The 27,057-nt window shown below is 33.1% G+C and overlaps 1 protein-coding gene across 1 annotated transcript in view; it reads left to right on the plus strand.

Annotated features, from left to right (window-relative positions):
• The window catches only part of TECRL (trans-2,3-enoyl-CoA reductase like), a 146,965-nt gene that overhangs the window by 89,411 nt on the left and 30,497 nt on the right, over positions 1-27,057 (plus strand). The window contains exons 4-8 of the mRNA XM_003415898.4: positions 2,679-2,782; positions 15,264-15,379; positions 21,132-21,237; positions 22,433-22,505; positions 25,011-25,054. Coding sequence (XP_003415946.1) covers positions 2,679-2,782; positions 15,264-15,379; positions 21,132-21,237; positions 22,433-22,505; positions 25,011-25,054 — 443 coding nt within the window. The remainder of the gene's footprint in view (positions 1-2,678; positions 2,783-15,263; positions 15,380-21,131; positions 21,238-22,432; positions 22,506-25,010; positions 25,055-27,057) is intronic.

Here is a 27,057-nt window from a genome sequence, read left to right on the forward strand (position 1 = left end):
GTTAGTGTTCAGTGGGTCAAATCTAGCCTTGAGTTGGTTTCCAAATTCAGGTGAGATGTACTTGAGTTCATATTTTGGCTCCCACGTGTATGGCACATCCATAGAATTTAATGTTATTCATTGTTAAAAAGAAACGCGCTACAAGCCAAAAAAAAAAAAACAACTTGGAGGAAACTTAAATGTATATTGCTAAGTGAAAAAAATCAGTCTGAAAAAACTCCTAACTGGATGGTTCCAACTATTTGACATTCTGGAAAAACGCAAAAATATAGAAACTATAAAATGATCAGTGGTTGTCAGGAGTTTGGGCTAGAGACTAGATACTGGATAAATAGATGAAGCATAGAGGATATTTAGGGCATTGGAACTATTCTGTATGACACTGTAATGATCAACATATCTCATTATGCATTTATCAAAATTCATAGAACTGAACCAACACAAAGAATGGATCTTAACGTAAACAATATAGATGTTGGTTAATAATAATGTATCAATATTGGTTTATTAATATATTTGTGATAAATGCACAGTATCAACATAAGATGTTTTTAATAGAGGAAATTATGAGCAAGAGGAGAGGGAATTCATGGTAACTGTGCTTTCTGCATAATGTCTCTATAAACCTAACATTACTCTAAAAAAAATTGTCCATTAATTTAAAATGCCACCTTCTAATTTAATCTACAACTTTTGTATATTTTATCAACTTGTTTTAAAACACCTGAAGTTGTAAACATAAATAGCTATCTTAGAGACTCTGAATATCATCTAATAGTAGTGATAAATACTTTAGTTTCCTTCAAAATTAGACAAAAATGGAGCAAGATTTTTCATAAATATATGTTATAATTTAAATCATAATACTATAAATGAAAACTAAAATGCCATTAAGTATAAAAAAAAAAACTAGTTTTTTTTTAATAATACTATAGTGTGCCATACCTGTTGCCATCAAGTCCATTCTGACTCTTAGCTGTAGAATATTAATAATAATAATAAAGAAAACTCTGTTAGTGACATACATTCATATTGAGAGATCTAGCCCACTCATTTTTTCTTTCAGCTTGCCTATAACAAAATGTACTTAATTATGTCAGTTATGAGCATTCAAATTGTTTCCAATTTTTTTTCTATTACATATAATTCCAAAAAGGACATTTTCATCAATATTTTCTTTTGTGTTCATGCCGGAATTGTGTTTATTTTTCAAAATGGAGCACTTCCTGTATAAGTCTTGAAGACATTTCTCTTCAATTTCCCCATATTCCATGAGTGCTCCATTCAATATGTTGCCACCTCCTCCATTGTTATACTCTATTTTACAGACCTAGGTCAACAAACCAGTTGGACTATAGTAAGTATTGGTTTGAATGCAATGTATTACTCCCACATTTTGCTGGGAAAAATTTGATGGCAGAAAGACTAATTCTACCAAATAAACTCATAGTGAAAAAAAATACATATTATTGGATGATATTTCTAATTTTTCGGTCTTAGTTTCCATTGTTTTCTTTTTAAATTGAATATACAATAATCTCATCAAGCCCTATGGTGCTAAATGTTAGTAGCATCTTGCAAATACCTGCAGAAACATCTACCCAGCTGCCTACTTGACAACTACTACTTGAATGTCTATTACATATCACATATTTAACAGTACCAGGAGAGAACTCTTAATTTTCGCCACCAAATCCTACTCCTGTCCAACCTTCTTCATGTCATTTAATGAGATTACAATGCATCCCAGGGCTTATGCCAAAAATCTTAGAGCTCTTTATCTCACTGAATCCTCTTCAGGCAATCAATATAGTTCAGCAAGTTGAACCAGAACTATGTTCAAAATATAACTGGAATTTGATGAATTTTTAACATTTCCATCAGCACCAGCCCAATCCAAACAAACGTCATCTCCTGTTTTATAATTTTAAGTGTAACTCCCAACTGATGTTCCTGTATCTGTTCCCATTTATCTCACAGAATCCAGAGTCATCTTTCAAAAAAGTAAATCAAACCATTCCCTTTGTGCTTTGGAATGAACTGCTGGAATTCATCTACTCCAACTAATTTATCCTGTAATGAAATCATTTAGAGAACATTTGAGAGTTGAATTTAAGTATAACGATACCCAACATTGTTGTTGTTAGTTGGCATCCAGTGGATTCTGGCCCATGTCAAACCTTTGTGAGCAGAGTACAATTGCTCCCACAGGGTTTTCAGGGCTGTGACCTTTCAGAAGTAAATTGGTAGCCTGTCTTTCGAGGCCCCTTTAAGTGTGTTCTGACTACCAACATTTTGGCTAGTAGTTGCGCACTTATCCATTTGCTCTACCCAGGGATTTTAACCAACTTTATACTTTTATATGTATAGTATCTTGTTTGATATATATATATATATATATTCTAATATTATACATTTTTTCTGAGCATACAATAGCATAGGGGAAGGCTGAAATTTTGTTAGATAACATTAAGAGACCACTGTGCATTTGAGGATGTGGTAGATATATTTTATAAAATCGGTCTGTTTACATTTTATTTTACTTTAAGGATTTATTGTACATTGTGATTTCTATATAAATTTCATCCTTAGTTTTCACTGATCTCACTTTAAAAAATTTTTCTATATTGCCTTGATATTGTATTAAAATGATTTTTCCTTCTTGTCTTTTATTTTAGGTGGGCCTTTTTTGAAGGACTATATCAGTATTCAAAGTGTTGCCGCTTCCTCCATTGTTACACTCTATTTTACAGACCTAGGTCAACAAGTTAGTTGGACTACAGTAAGTATCAGTTCAAATGCAATATATTACTCCCATATATTGCTGTGAATAATTTGATGGCAGAAGGACTAATTCTATCAAATAAATTCATAGTGAAACAAAATATATTATTGTATGGTATTTTTAATTTTTCGGGTTTACTATGTGCAGTTGCTCATGTTCCAGTTGAGAACTGAGACAAAGGAAAATCACAGTTGAAAAAAGATACAGAAATATCTTTTTAAAATCAGAATCCATCTTATGAGGGCTGGCCCTCTTCTTCCCCTGTGCCTTGGGAGTTAAATGGTATTTATTCACCATTTCCTTCCAAGAGTACTGGGAATATTAAAGACCCTATCAAACTTGGAAAAAGGGGAGGTAGAATAAAGAATAGCCAATAAAAAAAGAAAGGAAAAAAAAAAAAAAACAGCATTTTAGTGTGGGGGAAGAAATATTTGGAAATTCTGAGAGTCAACAAGTAAGATTTCTTTTAGTTTAGGAGAATATTCTTTTGGTTCTTTGAGTGGGACAAATAGGAACTCTAAAAGTGGTGGCAACTGAATTTGAGGACGTTGGTGCTAGGCTGCCAACTGTAAGTTTGAAGGTTCAAACCCACCAGCTTCTCTATGTGAGAAAGATATTGCCATCTGCTTCCATAAAAACTGCAGCCTTGGAAACCCCATGGGACAGTTCTTCTCTGTCCTATATGGTCACTATGAGTAGGAATTGACTCAATGGCAACAATGTTTCTTTTTTTTTAAAAAAGAATGAAAGCTACATTAAAGACATAGATGGCTAAGAAAAAATGAAAGTATTTGACACTAGTTTGCAAGAATTGAAACAATTATGCATCATGGAATAGATCATTGCAATAGATTTAACAGCAGGAGTAAATACTATTTGGAATTTAGTGACAGAAGCAATAAAGAGTTAATCTGATAACTATGACATTGATTTAAAACATAACCCAATCATTTTAAATTTTCAAGTAAATTATTTTATTTTTATTTTTTAAACTTCAAAGTTTTTTTCAGATTACTTTTATCTTTTAACGTTTGTGATGCAATTACCCTTTTAATGTTTTCTATTCAAGATTGCTTTTCTTTTGCCGGCATTAACTATCAACATTTTCATTCATAGTGCTTTGAACTTTCCCTATAAACAACCAATTTTAAAAGTTATTACAAGTGAGGCCTAATTAATACATTACTATAGAATTTTCTAAAAGATAAATTCAACTTTATATTCTTTAGTTAAAATATTATCACATTCTTTACTTTCATAACAGTACTTCTTTGAGTCCATTTCCTTCCTACATTTAAATTTTATTTTTTGTTAAATAGTTCCTTTGGTTTCCAAATTTCATTAAGAATTTTTAATACCAATTTTATGAGCTAAAATCAAAGAGTTTAGAATATTCTGAATCTTTGAGAAGTTTATTATAAGGTGCAAAGAAACGAAATTTTCAATACTTAAATGTGATATCTACAGACATTTGCTAATAAAGCTTTTAGATAAGTAAATTTTGATCATTAAGGTTCAAAATATACAGAGGGTCTTGGTCTATATTCATGACAAAGACAGAGACTCTTTTGTTTCAAGGCGAACTGCCTTAACTGGGCGTTTATTAGAAATTCCAACCGCATCATCCAGATAAAGCATTGAGGAGAAAAAAGTGCAAGGTGGAATTCTATGACAATTGTACTAGAAAATTACAGCTTATTTGAGAGGAATGTTATCTAGGTGACAAAGGGAACTCTGGAAATAGGCTGGATATTTTTAAAACAACGCAATGGTTCACACAGACTTTTGCTCCAAATGAGTCATTCCTATTTAATGCTAAAAATACGCATACTGCTTTGCAATCACACCCACTTTATATCAGCTAAATTATGTAGCAAAAGCAATATTTTACCACACATAACACTCTCATGCATTTATAAATTATTAAAATATGCCCACATTAAAAAAACATTGTTAGTAGGTATATCTTTTTTTTTTTTTAATATCTTTAGAAACAAGCTCTTTAAATTAGTAAGGCCAAAGTTAATATATATATCAAATAGGAGTGTGCTGTCATTAAATATGGAGCAAAATTTTTGCTCCTCATAACTTCCTGAAAGATGTATGAGTTAATAACATAATAATTCTTATCATATAAATACTGTTAACTAGACTGTAGATCTTATTTAGTTTTTACCATTTTTAAGTGTATTTATTCATTGCGTGTGTGTGTGTCTGTGTGTGTATTCTTGTTGTTAGGTGCCATCAAGTCAGTTCCTATTCATAAAATAAATAAATAAATTAAAAAAACTCACTACTGTGGAGTCGATTTCAACTCACAGCAACCCTGTAAGGTTTCCAAGACTGTAGATCATTACAGAAGCAGACTGCCACACCTTTCTCTCACAGAGTCACTGGTGTTTCAAACTGCCAGCCTTTCAGTTAGCAGTTGATTGCTTTAATCACTGCAACACCAGGGCTCCAACTCCCTGTGTACAATAGAACAAAACACTGCTCAGTCCTGTGCCATCCTCAGAATCATTGTTATGCTTCAGCCCATTTTTGCAGCCACCATGTCAATCTATCTCATAGAGGGTCTTCCTCTTTTCCTCTGACCCTCTACTTTACCAAGTGCGAAGTCCTTCTCCAGGGACTGTTTCCTGCTAAAAACATGTTCAAAGTACTTGAGAGGAAGTCTTGCCATGCTTGCTTAGAAGGAACATACTGGCTGTACTTTGTTGAAGACAGATTTGTTTGTTCTTCTGGCAGTTCACGGTTTTTTCAATATTCTTTGCCAACATCATAATCCAAAGGCATAAATTATTCTTTGGTCTTCCTTATTCATTGTCCAGCTTTCCCAGGCGTATAAGACAATTGAAAATACCTTGGCTTGGGTCAGAGACACCTTAGTCCTCAAGATACCCTTTTTGCTTTTTAACACTTTAAAGAGGTCTTTTACTATACATTTGCCCAATGCAATATGTTGTTTGATTTCTTCACTGCTGCTTCCATGGGCATTGTTTGTGGATTCAAGTAAAATGAAATCCTTGACAACTTCAATATCTGGTCTGTTTATCATGATGTTGCTTATTGGTCCAGTTGTGAGGATTTTTGTTTTCTTTATGTTGAGGTGCAATCCATAGTGAAGGTTGTAATCTTTGATCTTGATCAGTAAGTGCTTCAAGTCTTCTTCACATTCAGCAAGGAAGGTTGTGTCACCTGTATATAGCAGGTTGTTAATGAGTGTTCCTCAAATCTTAATGCTGAGTTCTTCGTATAATCTAGCTTTTAGGATTATTCGTTCAGCATACAGATTGAATAAGTGTGGTAATGGGATACAACCCTGACGCACACTCTTCTTGACTTTAAACCATGCAGCACCCCCTGTTCTGTTCAAATGACTACCTCTTAGTCTATATACAGGTTCCTCATATGCACAGTTGAGTGTCCTGGAATTCCTGTTCTTCACAATGTTGCCCATAATTTGTTATGATCCACACAATCAAATGCCTTCGCATAGTCAATAAAACACAGGTAAACATCTTTCTAGTATTCTCTGCTTTCAGCCAAGATCTATCTGACATCAGCAATGCATCCCTTGTCCCATATCCTCTCCTGAATCTGGCTTGAACTACTGGCAATTCCCTGTCGATGTACTGCTGAGAACACTTTTGAATGACCTTAAGCAAAATTTTACTTGTGTGTGATATTAAAAATAATAATAATAATAAATGGATAAATAAATAAAGCCCATTGCTCTCCAGTCACTTTTGACTTCCAAGGAGTGGCTGGTGGATTTGAACTGCTGGCATTCTGGTTAGCAGCTTTTTGATAATTTCTGCATTCTTCTGTTGAATCACCTTTCTTTGAAATGTGCACAGATATGGATCTCTTCCAGTCAGTTGGCCAGGAAGCTATCTTCCAAATTTCTTTACCTAGACTAGTGAGCACCTTTAGAGCTGCATTTGTTTTTTGAAACATCTCAATTGGTATTCTGTCAATTCCTGGAGCCTTTTTTTTTTTTTTTGCCATTCCCTTCAGCCCAGCTTGAAATTCTTCCTTCAGTACTATTGGTTCTTGATCATATGCTACCTTTTGGAATGGTTGAGTATCCACCAATTCTTTTTGGTACAGGGATTCTGTGTATTCCTTCCATATTCTTTTAATACTTCTGCATCATTCAATATTTTCTCCTTGGTGTCCTTCAAAATTGCAACTGGAGGCTTGAATTTTTTCTTCAGTTCTTTCAGCTTGAGAAATGCCTGGCACGTTCTTTCCTTTTGGTTTTCTAACTCCAGGTCTTTGCACATTTCATTATGGTGGTTTGTTCAAGTAGCCTTTTGAAATCTCCTATTCAGCTCTTTAACAAGATAATTTCTTCCATTTACTTTAGCTACTCTAGGTTCAATAGCAACTCTCAGAGTCTCTTCTGACATTCATTTGGTCTTTTCTTTCTTACTTGTCTTTTTAACAACCTTTTGACCTTTTGCTTTCTTCAGAAACCCTGGTGGTGTAGTGGTTAACAGCTATGGCTGCTAAGCAAGAGGTCACCAGTTTGAATCCACCAGGTGTTCCTTGGAAACTGTATGAAGAAGTTCTAGTCTATCCTATAGGGTGGCTATGAGTCAGAATCGACTAGATGGCAGCGGGTTTGGTTTTTGGTTTTTGCTTTCTTCATGTATGATGTCCTTGATATCATTAACTCATCTGGTCTTTGGTCATTAGTGTTCAATGTGTCAGGTCTATTCTTAAGATGGTCTCTAAATTCATGTGGGATATACTTCAGGTCGTATTTTGGCTCCATAATTTGTTATAATTCACACAATCTACTTTGAGAAAGCAACTCTTCCCAGTCATATTTGGAGTGCTAATTTTCTTCAGTTTTAACTTGAACTTGCATATGAGGAATTGATAATCTGTTTCGTGGTTGGTCCCCAGCCTTGCTCTGACTGATGATATTGAGCTTCTTCATCAACTCTTTCCACAGATGTAGCTAATTTGATTTCTGTGTTTTCCATTGGTGAAGTCCATGAGTACAGTCACCTCTTATGTTGTTGAAAAGATATTTGCAATGAAGAAGTCCTTGGTCTTGCAAAATTTTTCATGGATCCGGTGTCATTTATATCACCAAGGCTGTGTTTCCAATTATTGATCCTTCTTCTTGGTTTCCAACTTTCCTATTCCTATCACCAGTAATTATCAATGCATCTTGATTACATGTTTGATCAATTTCAGACTGCAGAAGTTGGTAAATATCTGCAATTTCCTCATCTTTGGCATTAGTGATTGGTGTATAAATTTGAATAATACTTATATTAACTGGTCTTCCTTGCAGGAGTATGGATATTATCCTATTTCTGACAGGTTTCTACTTGAAGATAGATCTCGAAATGTTCTTTTTGATAATGAATGTGTCACCATTATTCTTCAATTTGTCATTTCTGACATAGTACGCACTGTGATTGTCTGATTCAAAATGGCCAATACCAGTCCATTTCAGCTCACTAATGTCTAGGATATCTATCTTTATGCATTCCATCTTATTTTGATGGCTTCCAATTTTCCTAGATTAATACTTTGTACATTCCATATTCCAATTATTAATGAATGTTTGCAGCTGTTTCTTCTCATTTTGAGTCAGCAAATGAAGGTCCCAAAAGCTTGACTCCATTTACATCGTTAAGGTAGACTCTACTTTGAGAAGGCAGCTCTTCCCAGTCATATTTTGAGTGCTTTCCCACCTGGGGAGGCAGGGTTCATCTTCCAGCACTATATCAGACATTTTTCCACTGCTATTCATGTTTTCACTGGACTTTTTTTTTTTTCAGGAGAATGCCAAGTTCTTCTTCCTAGTCCGTCTTAGTCTGAAATATCCACTGAAACCTGTATACTATACGGGTGACCCCGCTGGTATTTGAAATACCAGTGGCATAGTTTCCAGCATCATACTAACAGGCAAGCCACCACAGTTTGACAAACCGACATATATAGATTAATGTAATTACCACCTAAATCAAGATACAGAAATGTCCCATCACCACAAAGGTCAATCTGTTGCTGTTGAGTCAATTTCAAGTCATAAAGACCCTATAGGATGGAGTAGAGAGTAGAACTGCACCATAGTGTTTCCAAGGCTGTAAATCTTTATGGAAGCAGACCGCCAAAGTTTCTTCCATGGAGTGGCTGGTGGGTTCTAACCACAGACTTTTCAGTTAGCAGCTGAACACTTTAACCAATAAGCCACAAGGGCTACACCACAAAGGTTACATCATTATATTCACATCCCCTTTTCCCCATCCCCTGGAAGCCATTAACCTGTTCTTTATAGTTTTCTTGTGTGAAGAACATTACATAAATGAAGTCAAACAGATTTTTGAGATTGACTTCTGCCCCCCAACTAACCATATTGCCTTTGAGATACATGGTGGTTATTGCATATACCAATACTAGGTTTCTTTTTATTTGTGAGTAGTATTCAGTTGTATGGGTAGAGGAGAGTTTATTTAACCATTCAGCCATTAAAAGACATTTAGGTTTTTTTTAAGTTTTTTTCCATAAAAAATAAAGCTTTGTGAACTTCCCTGTACAGGTATTTCTGTGAACATATTTTTTTTTTTTTTTACTTTTCTGAATTTTTAGTGTTTTATGTATTCTGAATACAAGTGATTTGTTGCTTATGTGGTTTTCAAATATTTTCTTCCAATTTACACCTTTCATTTAATTCACCTAACACAGTGTGATTTATCAATATTTTCCTTTTAAGAATTGCACTTTGGGTGTCATGTCTAAGAACCTTTTGCTTAGCACTTGATTTGAAGATTTTCTTTTAAAATTTTAGTTTAATGAGAGTTTACCTTTTAACTATAGTCTATTTTTATTATAAAGACTGATATGTTTGTGCTTTATATTCTCCTGACTGAATGTTTTAGTTCAGTGTGTCTCGAGTATTCTAAATGCTTTTTCTGTCTTTTTTTTTTTACCTCTTTTTTTGGATTGTCTTTTTTTCTATTCTGTCCTCTGATATTTTTGCAGTTATGCTTTCTTTTTACTAACTCTAGTGGTTTTTTTTTTTTTTTTTTTTTTTTTAGTGGTTACTCAAGAGATGGTAATGCAAATTCTTAAAGTATTAAACATTAGTATAAACTGTCTGATTTTACAAGTGGGAAAATATTTCATAGATCTTTTTTTTTTTAGATCATAGACTTTATAATATTTCAGCTGTTCCTGACTCGTCTGCTATTGTTGTGGAATATTTTAATTTTCTACATATTTTACATCCAAACTTCATGATTATAGCTTTATATGGGCAACATCTTTCATACTTACTCATTATTTATACTTACACTTCCTGCTTCAATTTTTTCATTTCTTCTAGTGGAATGTATCTGGAATCATCATTCTTCTACCTGAAAAGTATATTCAGTACTTTATTCTAGTTCTGCCATTGACAAATTATCTCAATTTTTGTTTTTACAAAATGTCTTTATTTGACCTTTCTTCGTGCAGAATATCTTAACAGAAAATTAATTTCTTGCTTGCAGTTATTTTTTTCTTCACTTTAAAAGATTTCATTAATTTAATTTCTGACTTCTATCATTTCTGTTGCAATGTCAGCTATGTTCCTTTGAAAGCGATGTGCCTTTTCTTTGGGTAATGTTAAATTTGTCTTTTGTTTGATTTTTAGAAGTTTGCCTATGATGTGCGTTGTCAGGCTTATATTTTTATTTATCCTGCTTTGGGTTAATAGTGTTACCTGAATGTATGTTGTGGCATATTAATTTTATTTAATTTTAAATATCCTTCACCATTATCTCAACTATAACTTCCACATTGTTCTCTCCATATTTCCCTTCTGGGATTCATATTTCATTCTCATATTTTTATTTTCAGAAGTTAAAGATACCTGCTGAAATTCTGAACCTTGTCTTTCTATTATTTCAAAGTTTAAAATATAGTTTTTTAAAAGCCTATGTCTGATAATATATGAAACTTTAGCTTATCTATTTTGAATGTTTGCTATTTATTTTGATTTTGGTCACATTTTCTTGATTCTTTGGATACTAATGATTTTAGGCTGGGCTTCAAAATCTGTGAACCCAGGTCTATTTCTACTTTTCCGCTTAATCCCTATTCTTATGTTGTAACTCTTCTATTTCCCAGCTCACAGCCTGAAGTGGTTATAAGACCACCTCCAGCCTTGCAAGATAGATAGTGCCAATATTTGTCCTTTCATTCCTAACACTGTAAAAAGCTTTGCTTCTCTTATCAGGTATTTAGTTGCTAACTCTGTAGCTGGTAGATGTTTCTAATTGCTCCATACCCCAGGCTCAATTACTTCTCTAGACACCTTTTCCAAAATTTTACTTTGTAAATCTTCAATGATAGTACCTGGGTGGTAAAAATAGTTACTGGACTTAGATGCAGACTGAAAGGTTAGCAGTTCAAGTACACCCAGAGGTGCTTTGGAAGAAAAGTCTGGCAATCTATTACTGAAAATTAGCCATTAAAAACCCTCTGGAGCACAGTTCTACACTGACACACATGAGGTCACCATAAGTTGGTGTTACTGAATCCTGAAGGGTGGGTCCTTGTCTAGCACACTCAGAATGCCAATTATCTGGACACCGGTCTTTGAGAAAGAGAAAGTAACTTTATTGCAGTGTGCAGACCAAGGAGTTAGGAGGAAGTTCCTCAGACCTGCCTCGCTGAACTACAGGGAATCAGGGCTCTTGTGCGATGTGGGTGGCAAAATGGCAACCACACAGGCATGTTGGGGAGGGCCAGAAAATAGGAGGTGATGTGGTTCTTGTTGGACCTTTGGAATAGGGTCCAGATGATGATTTTCCTTCTGATTTGTTCCTCCTGTTGCAGGGTCCTCTGATGAGGTCAATTAGTGGTCACAGCCAGCACTTCTGTGCATGTGGGGCAGGCCAAATCTGGCCTGGGATAGTTTAAGGACTTTTGGAAATTTACTGGCATTTGTGGGGTTAAGTTACATTGAGATCGACTGAACAGCAACTGGTTTAATTCTTCAATTACTCAGTAAGTTTCTGAAGCCTGAAAAACAATGTGGCCTTTTTTTTTTTTCCTTTTTTAAAATATTTTCATCATTTTTCCTTACTGGTCTCATTAGGACAGTTTGTCTGAATTACCTGGAAAGAATTCTCCATTATAAGCTATTCATGAAAAAAAAAAAAAAAGACATCTTCATCTAGTACGATACTACCTTCACTAGTACTCATTAAGCACCAACTGGTAGCCATATTAATATTGGAAAGTGCTTTCGTAATCTTTATTTTGTATGTCTGCTATCTTTAGGAGATTACTGTTAGAACTACTCTATTTTTGTTAATTTTCAACGACAGTGAAACTTGCAGTTTGTTTTATTTTCAACTTCCAATTCTAATTATCCCAGAAAACATAAAAGTAAAGTCAACAACATCCTCGATAATGACAGTGATAATGATAAAGTATTTTTTTTTTTTTTTGGAAGAGAGGATGAAATGCATTTAAGTACAATCTAAAGAGACAGCTGAGAACAAATTTACGACAATCATAGATACTTGTTTAAATTTATATTTACTAAAATAGCTTATTGCCTTCTTCCCTTGCACTTTAGGTGTGCACCAAATTGAAGATTCTATGAGTGTTCCCAAAACTCCCCAGTACCTTGTTTGCCTAGTAAAAGTAATAAATCTTAAATTTATAGCAACACATTAGTTTAATACAGAGAACTTTCTATAAAAGGAAAGCACTAATACATTTTGACAATGGAAATGAATTAGAATTTAAATATGCTGTGTAATGTTTAATTTGAATATAGAGTCTCCACTAAAGTTCTGGATTTTAATGGAGTTTCTAGTCTTTATAAGTTCATGTAATTTGCTTGGGCTCTATATCTTGGCACATGTCTATGTTTTTTTTTAATCTTTGCTTTTTTTTTAATTTTTTATCTTTTCTAAGTAGAAAAACAGCAATTCTATTTTGAGAATGTTTTCTATAAATATTTGTCAACATGGCCCCTGTGTTTCTTTGTTCAAGACAATTTTCTGATTGCTTTCCAAGTACAACAATAATAATAAATAATTTTTCCTCCTTTCTTCTATTTGCCCCCAAATGGATTTTTTTTTTTTAAAGATGAATTGTCAAAAAGTTATTTCCTATCATTCTTTAGGGCTTTCAGGATATATCATTCACACTTTGATGCTATTTTAACCTCTATGCTCCATGAGGAACAATGTTTGTGTTAAAATATTCGGCCTCCTAGAACATCTTCCTGTAAGCTAGGTGGCTCTTCAGATTTATTTGCATGAGATGAAGGAGATAAGATTGTAGTTTAATTTCCTCTGACCCAAATATGATAGCATTTTATTAACTTAATAAAGAGTGACATCTGGTCCATGTTACCTATTGTTTATAACATTGTTCATTTCCAGTAAGTTTTTAGAGTCCTCACTCAAATTTGACTTGACTGTACCAGATGCTCTTAAAATAAATATTTGAAATATTTAGTTGTAATAAGACAAAATATCATAACTCTCATTATTCTAGAGTAATGGCTATATTCTAACATCAGGCATTCAAAAGTGGTAAACATTTTCTCCTTCTTTATGAATAATCAGTAATGCTGCAAATCATTAAGTCAATATGCTCTTTTCAATGGTACTATTTTTATACTAAATGTATCAGATGGTGAACTGTTCTTACCCTCACATATTTGAGTCAATAAGCAGCAAAGTTTTACTTGGTAGATAACAAACGCTGCTGAAAGAATTAAAACTGGAAAAATCTACATATATAAATAACTACATATAAATATTAGAAAATGATATCTTGTTTGGTAAAATAGAAAGTCAGCAAAAATGAGGGAAACCATCTGTGAGATAGGTTGACGTAGTCAGTGGCTGCAAAAATGGGCTCAAACATACTACCAGTTGTGAGTATGGTACAGAATCAGGTAATGTCCCCTTCTGCTAAACATAAGGTTGTCATGAGTCAGAGATAACTCCATGACAACTACCAACAGCATACCTAAATATGTGTGTATACATATATAAATAATTATACACATATATATAAAAAAAATACATAAAATCATACATGTCATATGTTCTAACCACATACTTGCAGAAAATTCTCAGCGGAGATAAGAACACAATTTCTAATTAGGTGCACACCTACATATTTGAGAAAAATGTTCTTCAGGAAATAATGAAAATGAGCCAAAGCAAAGCAAAGTAGTGAAAAAAAAAACAACAAAAAACCTAGTGCCGTCGAGTCGGTTCCGACTCATAGCAACCCTATAGGACAGAGTAGAACTGCCCCATAAAAGTAGTGAAGACAGTCTAATTTATCATTGTCAGATTCGGTGTTCTTTCTCTTCTTTTTGAACATGGAATGTAAATTATATTCCCCCTATCTGTCTGAAAAATCCAAATAGCGGTTTTAACCTGGGGGTTGCTATGAGCCAGAACCAACTGAGCAGCACGGGTTTGGTTTAGTTTTATTTATTTATTTATTTTTATAACTTCAAAGCAAAGCAGAGTGATTGGAGTCACTAGATTCAGAAGGTGATCAGAAAACTAATCAGCCAATTACATTTTTTGCAATCACATGGTCTTTTGTTTTCTATTTTCAAATCATTTTATTTTTGTCTCTTTATAGATTATAAATCTCTCTTTATCCACTCATATAGTTGCCCTGTGCTCAGCTCCAGAATTCTGAATCCAGTCCTTTAACCATTAGAATCAAAGTATAATATTTCTAACACAGATAACAGATTACTTCAATTTGAATCATGGTCAAATCAATTGTGTCCAAGATAACAGGGCCATGAGAAGCTAAATAAATAAATAGAGTACAGTAGCTCATTCCCTTTAGTGACAACGCCAGTCTGTACACGTAGAAGATGGTATATGTGTTAGGCTGGGGATACACAAATATGGTATTTTATAATAGTTTGGATGGTCAAATAAAATCTCTCTCATATTATTTCTGAAGAAAATGATATATTACTTTCGATATTTTTTTTTTATTTTAACTATTCTTGTGTTGTCTTTTCTCTTAAAATCTTAGCTGACTCTTCCAAGGCAGACCTCTTGTTTATTTGCATAACACCTACTCTAAATTCTTTTAAAATGATATATGTTCAATAAATATTTATTAAATTTCAGTGAGTTGAAGAGTTCAAAGAAAAGCATATAGAAATAACGTCTTAATCCAAATGCATGCTTAACCCAGTAGAGGCAGGATCTTGTTTATTTTGTTCATTACTGTATCCTCTGACTCCAGTCTAGTTGTTGCATGATTAGTGTGTTACTCTCTGAAGCCTGATGCAAGCTAGTGGATTACTGTCTCAACTAAATCCAGTTCATGCAGTAGGTTAATCTGTGAGCATGCTCATTGTAGTAAGTAAAACATATTTCACTTAAAAATTGATAGCATCTATAAAACTTAATATATTGTTTAATCTAAATCATTTTTTTTTTTTTATTTTCAGGTATTTTTGGCTGAATACACAGGACCTCTTCTGATATACCTCCTTTTTTATTTGAGGATGCCATATATATATGATGTGAAAGAGAGTTCTAGAATATTACGTCATCCAGTGGTACAGTAAGTGTTATGTGTTTGTATGTATGTGTGTATGTGTGTGTGTGTGTGTGTGTGTGTGTATATATATATAGTACCAGTGTTCTTTGGGTCAATTCTGACTCATGGCAACCCTGCCTGTGTTAGAGTAGAACTGTGCTTGATAGGATTTTCATGGCTGTGACCTTTTGGAAGATCACCAGGCTTTTTTTCTGAGGCACTTCTAGGTGGGTTTGAGCCCAGTGCTTAAGAGTTTTTGCCACCCAGGGACTCCAGTCAGTGATACATATAAAAACCCATTGTTGTCAAGTTGATTCTGACTCATAGCAAACCTATAGGACAGAGTAGAACTGCAAGACATATAGTAGAACTGTGATACATATAACCCACACTACCCACTGCCATCAAGTCGATCCCGACTCATAGTGACCCTAAAGGACAGAGTAGAACTAGCCCATAGAGTTTCCAAGGGGTGCCTGATGGATTCGAACTGTGGACCTTTTGGTTAGGAGCCATAGCACTTAACCACTACATCACCAGGGTTTCTTTGATACATATGACTGACTGACCCAGTGCCATAAAAAAATATATATATAAGTACCTATATATTAAGGTAGAGAGGAACTTGTAATCAGATACTACTTTTATAAACTTTGGTTGCAAGCCTCATTAAAATGGTTTCAATTTTAGGAAAAAGTATCCCTTAAAAAAAAAAAAAAAGTAACCATAAATTGAGTATACACAAACAGTTTGACAATTTATAAACAATGAACTATTAAGCATACTGCAAAGGTAATTTAAGTCAATAATGATCACAGTTTTACTTATAATATATCAATAGCAAGAGATATCTGGAAAATTAAGAAATATTATTAATTATAATGTTGAGACCATGTATGGGGTAAAAAAAAAAAAAAATTTCCACAGAAAATTGACCACATTGCACAGGAACAAAATAATGACCTAAATTATAACAGGGGAATAAAAAAGATTTGTACAAGTTGTGTTATTATGCCAAAATCCAAAAATTAAATTATACTAAGAGTAAGTTGACAAAAAAAATAAATAAATAAGTCAACCATCAAAACAGACTATATAACAAAGGTAGTTAGCATATTGTGGAAATAATCCCCTTCTCTCTCTCCCTCCCTCCACTCCTTCCTTCCCTTTATCTAACTTCTTTATATCAAATTGAAAGGAAAGAGAATATTCAAATGGTGTCATTAGGCTGTAGGATTCGCAACATGATTTAAAAACAAACAAACAAAAACAAAAGTTCAGACCAGACCTAAATCCCATTCATTAACAAAACTTCCAAGTGAATCAGGGGAAATATAAATATTTATGTCATAGATACTGGAAGAAAGTGAACAATTTGGTCTTTCTTTCTCCTAGCCTTCCTTTTTTCTCTGTACCCCATCCACACTGATCTCCTTTCTCATCCTCAGACACACCATATTCCCTTTCACACCAGGGCCCATGCACATGACATCCCTCCTCCCTCATTCTCTTTACCTCGTTATTATCTCCTATTCAGACTTGAGATATGAGCTCATCTATTTCTTACTCATGGTAGCCTTTCCTGTATTATCTATGACAGTGATTTTGCTAAAGTGTTTTTTGTTATACAATTTACTATTGTTTAATGTTATGTTCACATAAACATTTGCTTTTCTATTTTCTTCTTGAAGGAAATAGTGAAGGCTCTATAAATGTATTTACTTTAATATCTGGGGTATCTTCATTGCTTAAAACATTACCTGACTAAGGTATACTCGGTAAATAATGTGTCGACTGAATAGATAGATGAACCAAATGCATGAATATTTATTTTACGTGGAGGGCTATGACAGCATGAAAGAGGGTAACCTGACCTGATATGGGAGTTCTGAGATGAGTTTGCTGAGAGAGTGACCTAGATTTTTTTTTTTTAAGAGAAAGGTCAGATTTTTACTTGTGAATTTGAGGAATCGAATTTATCTGTTGTAGAAAACAGCAGTTTGGTGGATTTTAGGAGCAGAAAGAAAATCAACCAAAATCAAAAACCAAACCCACTGCCATCGAGTCAATTCCAACTCATAGAGACCCTATAGGACAGAGTAGAACTGCTCCATAGAGTTTCCAAGGAGGACATGGTGGATTTGAACTGCAGACCTTTTGGTTAGCAGCTGTAGCTGTTAACCACTACACCACCAGGGTTTCCAAAAGAAAGCCAGTGTAGCAGAAATGCTGAGAGGAAAAGGGAGATTGGATCCCAGGGATGAAGGTCAGGTAAGTAGGAAATCAGGTTTTCCAGGGCCCTTAAGGACATTTAACTTGATTGTTTTTCTTAAATGAAGACAACTTCCAATCTATTTTGGAAAGAATCTGGGAAGGAAAAATTGAAAGGAGAACATAATAACACTAATTTCTTTAGATCAAACGCATAACATTTACCAAATATATAACACAGCATGAGCGAAAAAAACAAATAAAAACAAAAAACATTTTTTTTAAAGTGGCATTCTCAAAGGAATTGACTGGCAGTTGGTTACTATTCTTAAACACAAACACAGCATGTTTTATAACATCTTGGTGATAAATATATTTGTTGCCACGCTGTTCCAAAATAGCAAACAAGTTAAGTTTATATTGAATTATTCCAGAGCAGAGACACACAAACTACTTTTGAAATTTACGTGTCTGGGAAGGATTTATAATATAAGCACAAGGTTTCTCAGGAAACTCAATTTCAGGATGACCTGGCTTCTTGAAGTTAAGAATATCAAATTTCAAATATCATCTTCAGTTGCCACAATAACAAATGTTAATATCCCAAATTGATTTGGATCATATCATAAAGTTGAAAGTAGTTTTCTGCTTAGCTGAGATAGAAGGCAGATATCTCAGATAAAAGGCACAAGATGACTCAGCACCCTTAGAAATATCTGCACACTTTAACTAAGGTCACATCTCCTTCATAACATGTGTCACTATCATCCATAGTGAAAAGGCCTCTCCCAGAGTGGTGTAATTCACAAGTTCTTCATTCACTCAACGAGTTAAGATTCAGGCTATTATGTTCCCTCCCACAATATGGATCGAGAGTCAACTAGTATGCTGCAACTGAGGCCACGCTTCCCTTAAGATTTGTAAACCCTTAATGAGAGATAGGAAGTAGCCTTTCTATACTAAGCACTCACCAGCTGTCTGCTTTGAATGCAAAAGGACTGATCTCTTTGGACACATTATCTCTGTTTATGTCAGAACACGAGAGCCTCACCATTTTAGATCATCCCTTATCTCTTATACTCTTATCTCCATAAACTCTACGATCCTCACTTTATTTCTTTGAGTCCTCCCCAACTTCCAAAATCCTTCCACTTTTTCCTCTACGACTCAATCTTCACTGTTAGCAAAATACCTGTATCTTCGACCTATTATATGAACATTTTCTTCGCTGTCTTCCTCAATAGAAAACTGGCACTACCTTTTGTAAAAGGTCCTTGCAACTCTAAAAAGTTGAGGTTATGTTCTTTTTCCATAGCCCTCATATCTTAACCCTTGTTTGATAAAGAATAAATTTTTGTTATAAATGAAAATGTAAAATTTCAAAAATTTTGCTGATCAAGAAATCAGCATGGGTCAGATTTTACATACTAAATCAATAGGGTGGGAGCATAAAAAATCTGCATTGCTGTTTGTAAAATGGAAACCCTGGTGGTAGAGTGGTTAAGAGCTACGGCTGCTAACCAAAGGTCAGCAGTTCGAATCCACCAGGTACTCCTTGGAAGCCATATGTGACAGTTCTACTTTGTCCTATAGGGTTGCTATGAGTCCTAATTTACTTGACAGTAATGAGTTTTTTTTTTTTTTTTTTTTAATCTGTAAAATATCAAGCCATTACTGGGAATTTATTTTATTAAAATGAATTAATGATTCCTAGTGTTAGTGACTTTATGAAACAAACAAACAAACAAACACAAAGTAAAGCAAGAAGGAATTGGGCACAGTGGCCACAACAATGGGCTCAAGCACAGCAACAATTGTGAGGATGGCGCAGGTCTGGGCAGTGTTTCCTTCTGTTGCGCATAGGGTCGCTATGAGTCGGAACCAACTCAATGGCACCTAACGACAACACAATAACAACAATACTCATGCATGCACTGTTAATTTAACCCTGAGCAGAGGAAAAATTGGTGTTGAAGGGAAGTCAAACATAATTAGATAGAATGAAGATACGTTGGAATGAAAAAAACTTGGTTATTGAGTTACTAATCATGTGCAAAGTGGCATATAACCAAACAATAATGCTGTAGCTTTATATATTAGTTTTATTAGTCTTTAAACTCCGATGGTGTAGTATAAAATAACTAAGTGACCTAATTTAAAGGCACCATAGTTTTAACCAAAATTTCTCATTCGTGCTCTGCTGTATGGTTTGGCTTAGCTCTATGGTTTCTTTCTTTCTATTTTTTTTTTTTTTTCGCTTTCTCAGAAAATGGAGAAAGTATTTACATCATTTCTTCTAAGAAAAAATAAGAAATACTTATTTCCTCACCAGAACACACCAGACAACCTCTTATTTCCAGAACTTTCTCTTGCTTGTATCACTGTGTAGAAATCTCTCCCTATTTCCATTGGTTGGTCTCTTACCTTGTTCAGAATTTTGCCTATTGTTTACAGCTTCATCCATATCCTGTAGAACATATCTCTCACATAGTAGGCATACACTTACATTTATGATAACAGTCAGTAATAGTAAATCCCCTGAAGACATAGCCAGGTTTTGTTGTGTTTATTTAATTGATTATTTGTTTTCTATAAGTCGCTGTTACTAATACCAGAAATCATGAATTTATTTCAATAAAATAAACTCACAGTAGCAACTTGATGTCTGCTTTTACAAAAAGCAAATTCTGTGTTGATTTTTTATGCTCAACTCATTGACTTAAGTATGTAACATTTGATCCATACTGATTTTCTTGAAGAGTGAAGTTTTTAAATTTTCCGTATTTATTTATAATAAATACAGATTGCAATAAAAAAATATTATTTTGAGCCTAACCATGATAATATACCTTCATAAATCACATTTCACAGTATACCTTCATAAATCATAAATAATATACCTTCATAAATCACGTTTCACAGTAACTTAAAAAAAATTCATTATATAAAAAAATTACAAGAAGTAGTGGAAACTTAGACACAATAACAACAACAAAGAAAAAAGAAAAGAAAAAAACAAAGAGAGACAAAATAATAGATAGGCCAAAAACAAACACAATAATATGAAACAAAAAGCCTCATTACTCCCGCATAGAAAATGAAATTCAGAATTTATCAATATATAATACTTGCTAAAGGACAACCAGACAATTCAAAAGTTATTCTAAATATTAGAAAATGTCAAATGCACTCTAAGTAGGCTTCAGATATTTCAAAATATGTAAATTGTCTGCTCCAATCTTGAGGCACTTTGATAGGAACACATTTTCAATTATATTTATATCTACTCCTGGGCCAGGTGTGAGTATAGCAATTCATGATTGGTATCGTAAAATATTTTCTGTGTAAATTTACAGAAATTAATATAAAAGTTACTTATTAAATAAAAATTGGAAAATTTATAGAATTAAAATATTGAAATAAACATGTTTTAGCTACTGGAAATAATTATTTCTGATAAATAGAATATTGTAGTAAACTAAAAAAGTATATAAAGTCTCCTGAGTAAGGCAAGCCATAATTTTGGAAGAGAATTTAATGTATTTATGTTTTATTTTCTTTCCAGCTTGGCCTGCTTTTGCCATTGTATACACTACATTCGATATCTTTTGGAAACCTTATTTGTTCACAAAGTTTCTGGAGGACACACACCTTTGAAAAATTTGATTAAGGTGGGGAATGATGTGTTTTATAATTTTGGTTGTGAGAGATTGAGAAGTTGTGATATCTGATTGTGTGATAATGATTGTGATGATGGCACAGGACCAGCACTGTATTTAGCTCTGTTGTTTATTGGATTGTTGTGAGTCAGAAGTGGCTCGGTGGCACCTAACAACGACAACATTTACATGATTTATTTTAAGTAATTGGATAACATGATTGTGGGAGATAGCAAGCATGAAATCCGTAGAGCCTGGAAATATCACAGAAGGAATTCCTGCAGTCTTGAGGCAGTGTTTCTTTTTCCTCAGGAAAATCTCAGTTTTAAGTCCTTTCAACTGAATGGATGAGGCCCACCCCACATTATAGAGAAAAATTACCTTTACTTAAAATCAAAGGATTCCAGATCTTAACCATGTCTACTAAACACCTTAAGAACAATACCTAGACTAGTATCACACTATAGCCTAGTCAAGTTGACCTATAAAGGTAACCATCAGGTTATCCTTACCAAAATCTGTCTGGTTTTTGGCAAATAACTGTTTTCAAAAAATTTCAGTAAGGCAATCATTTTATTGTTGTCATGGTAATAAAAAGCTGCATTCTAAAAGTAGAAGAGATCTCAGAAATCATTCAGATCAACTTCTCTTTTGACATAAGATACTAAAGTTTTTTACATCAGTGGAAGATCAGGATTATACCATAAGACTTCTAAAACCAGACCATTTTCCTTTCAAATCAATCTATGTTTTACTATATTAATAATTAAATCATTTATTTTTTAATTTGTTTACTTTTAAAAAAAGTAATTAGTCTATCTTATGAATTACTTCATTTATATATTTTTATTACTTTGTGTTTGTTAATTGAAACAAAAAATTCTTGAAAATATGTATTTTTCTAAATACATATTTCTGTGAAAATGTATTTCCAAAATATGTTGTTATATGTGTCTGATATCTTGTACACCCATTTATATAAGAGTGGGGCAAAGAATGCATTTTCTTTGAGATATCAAAAAAAGCATTTTTATGATGCTAATTTACCGAGTGAAACAGTAGCAGCCTATTCATCTAGCCTAGAAATAATTGTACTACTTTGTGCACAAAAATGCTGCAGAGGTGGGGAATAAATTGATATTTTGTTTTGAAATGATGTCATATATGTAATGTATTTTTCATAACTTTTATTTTATTTTATTTGTAGAGTTGTGCCTTTTACTGGGGATTCACTTCTTGGATTGCCTACTACATTAATCACCCACGGTATACACCACCATGTATGTAGGACTTTTTCTTTCTTAACTAACCCCATACTAAATTACCAACATAAAAACTCTGTTCTAAACTACATAGAAGTGAAATAAAGAACAACAAAACATTCTTAAGTGAATTAGCAAATAACGCAAATAACAATTTTAAATTTTTTCCACATATTATCCCGTTAAATTTTATAGTTAACAAACAAACTTCGGTTTACTCTCTCTCAACAGAAACTCTAGCAAAAATATTGGGTCATAGTCAATCTCCAAAAAGACAGACAGTAAAATGGAAATGAAAGGAATACTCCTATGTAATCACATAGTAATCAGTTACGAGATATTTTTTAAAAAAGTAAAAAATAAATATGATTATTCTTTTAAATACCATTCAGTGGGGGAAAATAGGAGTGACTTTTTTCTATGACATATTACTTTCTTATTATAACTTAATTTACCAGATGCCTTAGCCCTTGGCTCAGAAATGATGCAATGTGGCATAAAGCATGCTGGACCAAAACATAACTCCTCGCATCCTAATCACAGAGGAAGAAAAAAAAAAAAGCCTATTCTGATCACCAAATTCCTTTAAAAAAGAAATTCAGTATGAACTTTTCTCTCTTCTGCTTTTACTGCAGTCGGTAAGGTATACATAGCAGAGCCCTAGTGCTACAAGGATTGAGACTTCAGATTGAATCAGCAATATTCTTTATGCTCTATTTCTGGTGTTTATAAAATTTTAGATATATGGAAATGAGGTATTTAAGCTTTGTTTTAGATTTTAGACATAATTGAAATTGCTTGAAGTATTGCTATAGATAATTACCCTAGTCAGGGCCTATGCTAAGATCAACGAACCTAGTTCTGCATGTTAAGGGTCATTGATTGGAATTTTTCAAAATGCTAACTCTTCTAAAATTAATGAAATATTAACTGTAAGTATTAAAGGACAAAAAATTCTGATATATAACTGTGATATTTTTCATTTTATTAGGTTTAGGTATAATCTTTAGAATATTAATAAACATCATTTGCTTTGCAACATGTTTAAGAAGAGAAGCCTCTGGAAAGTGTTACATAGACATTTCTGATATGCATTCACAAAAAATATCATTGCTGTTTATCTTTCTGTAACCATAAAAGGACACAACATGGCATGAAGAGTAATGGAACAACTGCAAATTCTCTTATGTAAGAGAAGAATTGTAAATAATAACCAGGAAAGATGTGGCAGCTAAAACACTTCATGGTGGAAGAAGGCATTTTATCTTTTCCTGCAAATAATAGTGTAGGTACAAGCTAAATTATAGAGTAAGTACAAAACCAAAAAAAAAAAAAAAACCAAACCCAGTGCCATCGAGCTGATTCCAACTCATAGCGACCCTATAGGACAGAGTAGAACTGCCCCATAGAGTTTCCAAGGAGCGCCTGGCTGATTCGAACTGCCAACCTCTTAACATCTATAGCACTTAACCACTACACCACCAGGGTTTCCGTATACAGATATGGATGTATAATTAAACACTCATAGAACCTTAGATTAAACTATACTTTCAAATTTCTAGCCCAAAGAAAGAGAACTTTAGAAAAAGGTTTATATAGAAAGCTATTCAATTCTGTATAATTATCATAAATAAAATTAAAATGATCCTAATTGTACAAAATTAGATAATATTTGATGTTTAGAGATTAATCGATAATGTGTTATAGTGTAAAGATTGTCATAGTTTTGACAATAAGTGTTTAATAATATTGGAAATGTCTTTAAATATACTCATAGGTGAAAAATGCAAGATTCAAAAATGAAGCATGGTATTTATTTTTACTTATAGATATATGAATATAGAAATACAATTTACATTCATGTGCACAAAACCTAGAAGTTATGAAACGGTTAATAGATATGAGATTATAGGATAATTTTACTTTTGGTACTTTCCAAATCTCCACCATGAGCAAGGATATTTAGGACATGGTTTTGAATCCCAATTTGTCCATTCATTACTCCTTATATGATCTTAGGAAGTTATGTAACCTATACCTAAAGTTATATTTCCTTATTTTAATGTGAGAGCAACATTTGCCTCATATATTTTTTTATGATGAAAAATGTAAAACACTTAAAATAGCTCCTTTTACATAACACTAATGCAAAAATACAAGATATTATTATTAACATATTTATTGTTAAACATTAAGAAAAATCAGTACATATTCATGTGGTGTCTATATGTCTTGAACTGACAAGAGAGATTAAATTTTCCTTCAACAAGCTTAAAAATGCAATTTGGTGGTATTTCCATTTGTATTTTAAATATTGTTAAGATATTAGAGTAAAAGGACGGGTAGAAAGCAAAACTTTTCAATTCCTTAGACTGCAACCATACTTTCCCAAAAGGTTAATTACGTGACACATGGTATTTTTGATCGAAGAATAGTGATATCCTGTGTTATCAGAGTAATGTCTATGGTGTGACAATCCAAAATATAATTATTTGTATGACATCTTCCTTTCCTACTTTCCAGCATTTGGAAACAGACAAGTCACAATTTCTGCTGTCAGTTTTCTGGTATGTATGATATTTATTTTTTTGTCACTCATGGTATAATTTTGGTATTGTTAAGAATACAAAACAGACTGTATTTGAGTTATGATATTTATTTTTTTGTCACTCATGGTATAATTTTGGTATTGTTAAGAATACAAAACAGACTGTATTTGAGGATTTGCCATGTAGAAAATATGATCTTTGTTTATATCCTATACGTAAGGGTATAACATCAAGTAAATCCAATAACTTCCCACAATCAAGGTGATAGCTTTCTAAAGCTTTTTATTAAAATGATCTCAGCATCCATAGACTGGATAAACAAAATGGTACCACAAACAATGTATTATTCTGCCATAAAGAAAAAAGAGGTCCTGATACCTTCTACAACATGAAAGAACCTTGAAAACATTATGCTGAGGGAAGTAAGTCAGTCCCAAAAAGACAAACACTGTATGATCACACTTCAATGAAGTATTTAGAAGAGGCAAATATATAGAGACCAAAGTTCATTAGTGGTGACCAAGGGTGGGTAAGAGGTAGGGTGAAAGAGGGATTCATTGCTTAGGGGGCACTGAGAATTCTGTTAAGGGTGATGAAAAAAGAGTTGGAAACAAATAGCAGTGATGGTTACACAAAAGGGTGAACAGAATTCCTGTCTGTGAATTGTACATGTAAAAATACTGAAATGGCAAATGTTTTGTGTCATGTATACTTATCACAATAAAAAGAAAAAAGTTCATAACATCTATAAAGAAATAGTAGAATTATTTGAAATAGAATAGCTCTTTGAATAAAATACTCAGTGACATTTATTATTATCTACAAATCTACCAATTTACTAACTAACCTCTAGAGCAAAAGCTTTTAGCAGTCTAACAAACAAACATTTAATAAACATCTAGGCATAATTGTGAGATAAGTTAACACAACCAGAATGAAGACAGTCTGCTTTTTTGAGTGAAATAAGTCTCCTTCCAAATGAGTTTCTTTAGCCCATTTCATTTTACTAAACGTTTACCTTGATGTGAGTACACCAGAATTTTTATTTCTCGAACATTATTTATTTTATCAAATATATATATAATCTCTTACTTTTATCCTTTATTCATATTCTTCCTTCACCTCTGACGTTGACATATTGATAAACTCCCATCTTTCAGTAACAAGTCCCACTTAAGTTTATTGACCCATCTACAATCCAACACTTCATACAAAGTGTGAATCACCTTTTACACTTAGTAAAAAGCTCTCATATAACCCTTCCCATATATACGTATACTTTTTTTTTTAACTTAATAATTCCCATATCTCCCTCTCATGTATTATCTGTGAGAAGAGAAAAATTTTCTTTTCTTTTTTCAGTACCTAGCTGTGCATGAATTAGGAGCGTAGTATCTTCTTGAATGAATAAAAGCAACTAGGTGACAGACATCATTTTTTTGTTTAGAATTTCTTCAGCAAATATGTTGTAATATGCCACAGAGTTTTAATCTCCCATATTATGTATATTGTTTGTAGAGAGCAATCTTGCAGTACATTTATTTTGACGCCTTTACTCGTAATCCACATTGTACCAAAGTCTAATGCTCCCTGCATATTAACTGCTCAGCATATTTACTACTCAGTAAATTTGAACAAATAAGAGAATAGCTTAATGGTCAAACTAATGTATTTCCACATTTTGGGCCTTTTTTAAAAATATACTTTTAGATTAGTATCTCATTCTTTCTCTGATTATTCCCGTTTGTGATGTTACCCATTACTTCTTGCACCTGTTTACTGTCATCCATTTGTTTATAATTAAGACTGCATCTCTTTTTATTTGACAATTTGTGTTTCTTCCCTTTGCTCAAATAACTACAATAAATTGTTCTACTATAAAATAATTTTTTAAAGAAAAGTTAAAGTTTTTTTTTTAAAAAAAAAAAACATTGTGCCTTAGAGTTATAAGGTATAACAATTTTTCTTTAAAAAGTTAAAAGAGGCACTAGACATAAATTCTAGAGGCATGTAATATATAC

This window comes from Loxodonta africana, chromosome 5 (genome assembly GCF_030014295.1).
Source record: "Loxodonta africana isolate mLoxAfr1 chromosome 5, mLoxAfr1.hap2, whole genome shotgun sequence".
NCBI classification, from domain to species: Eukaryota; Metazoa; Chordata; class Mammalia; order Proboscidea; family Elephantidae; genus Loxodonta; species Loxodonta africana.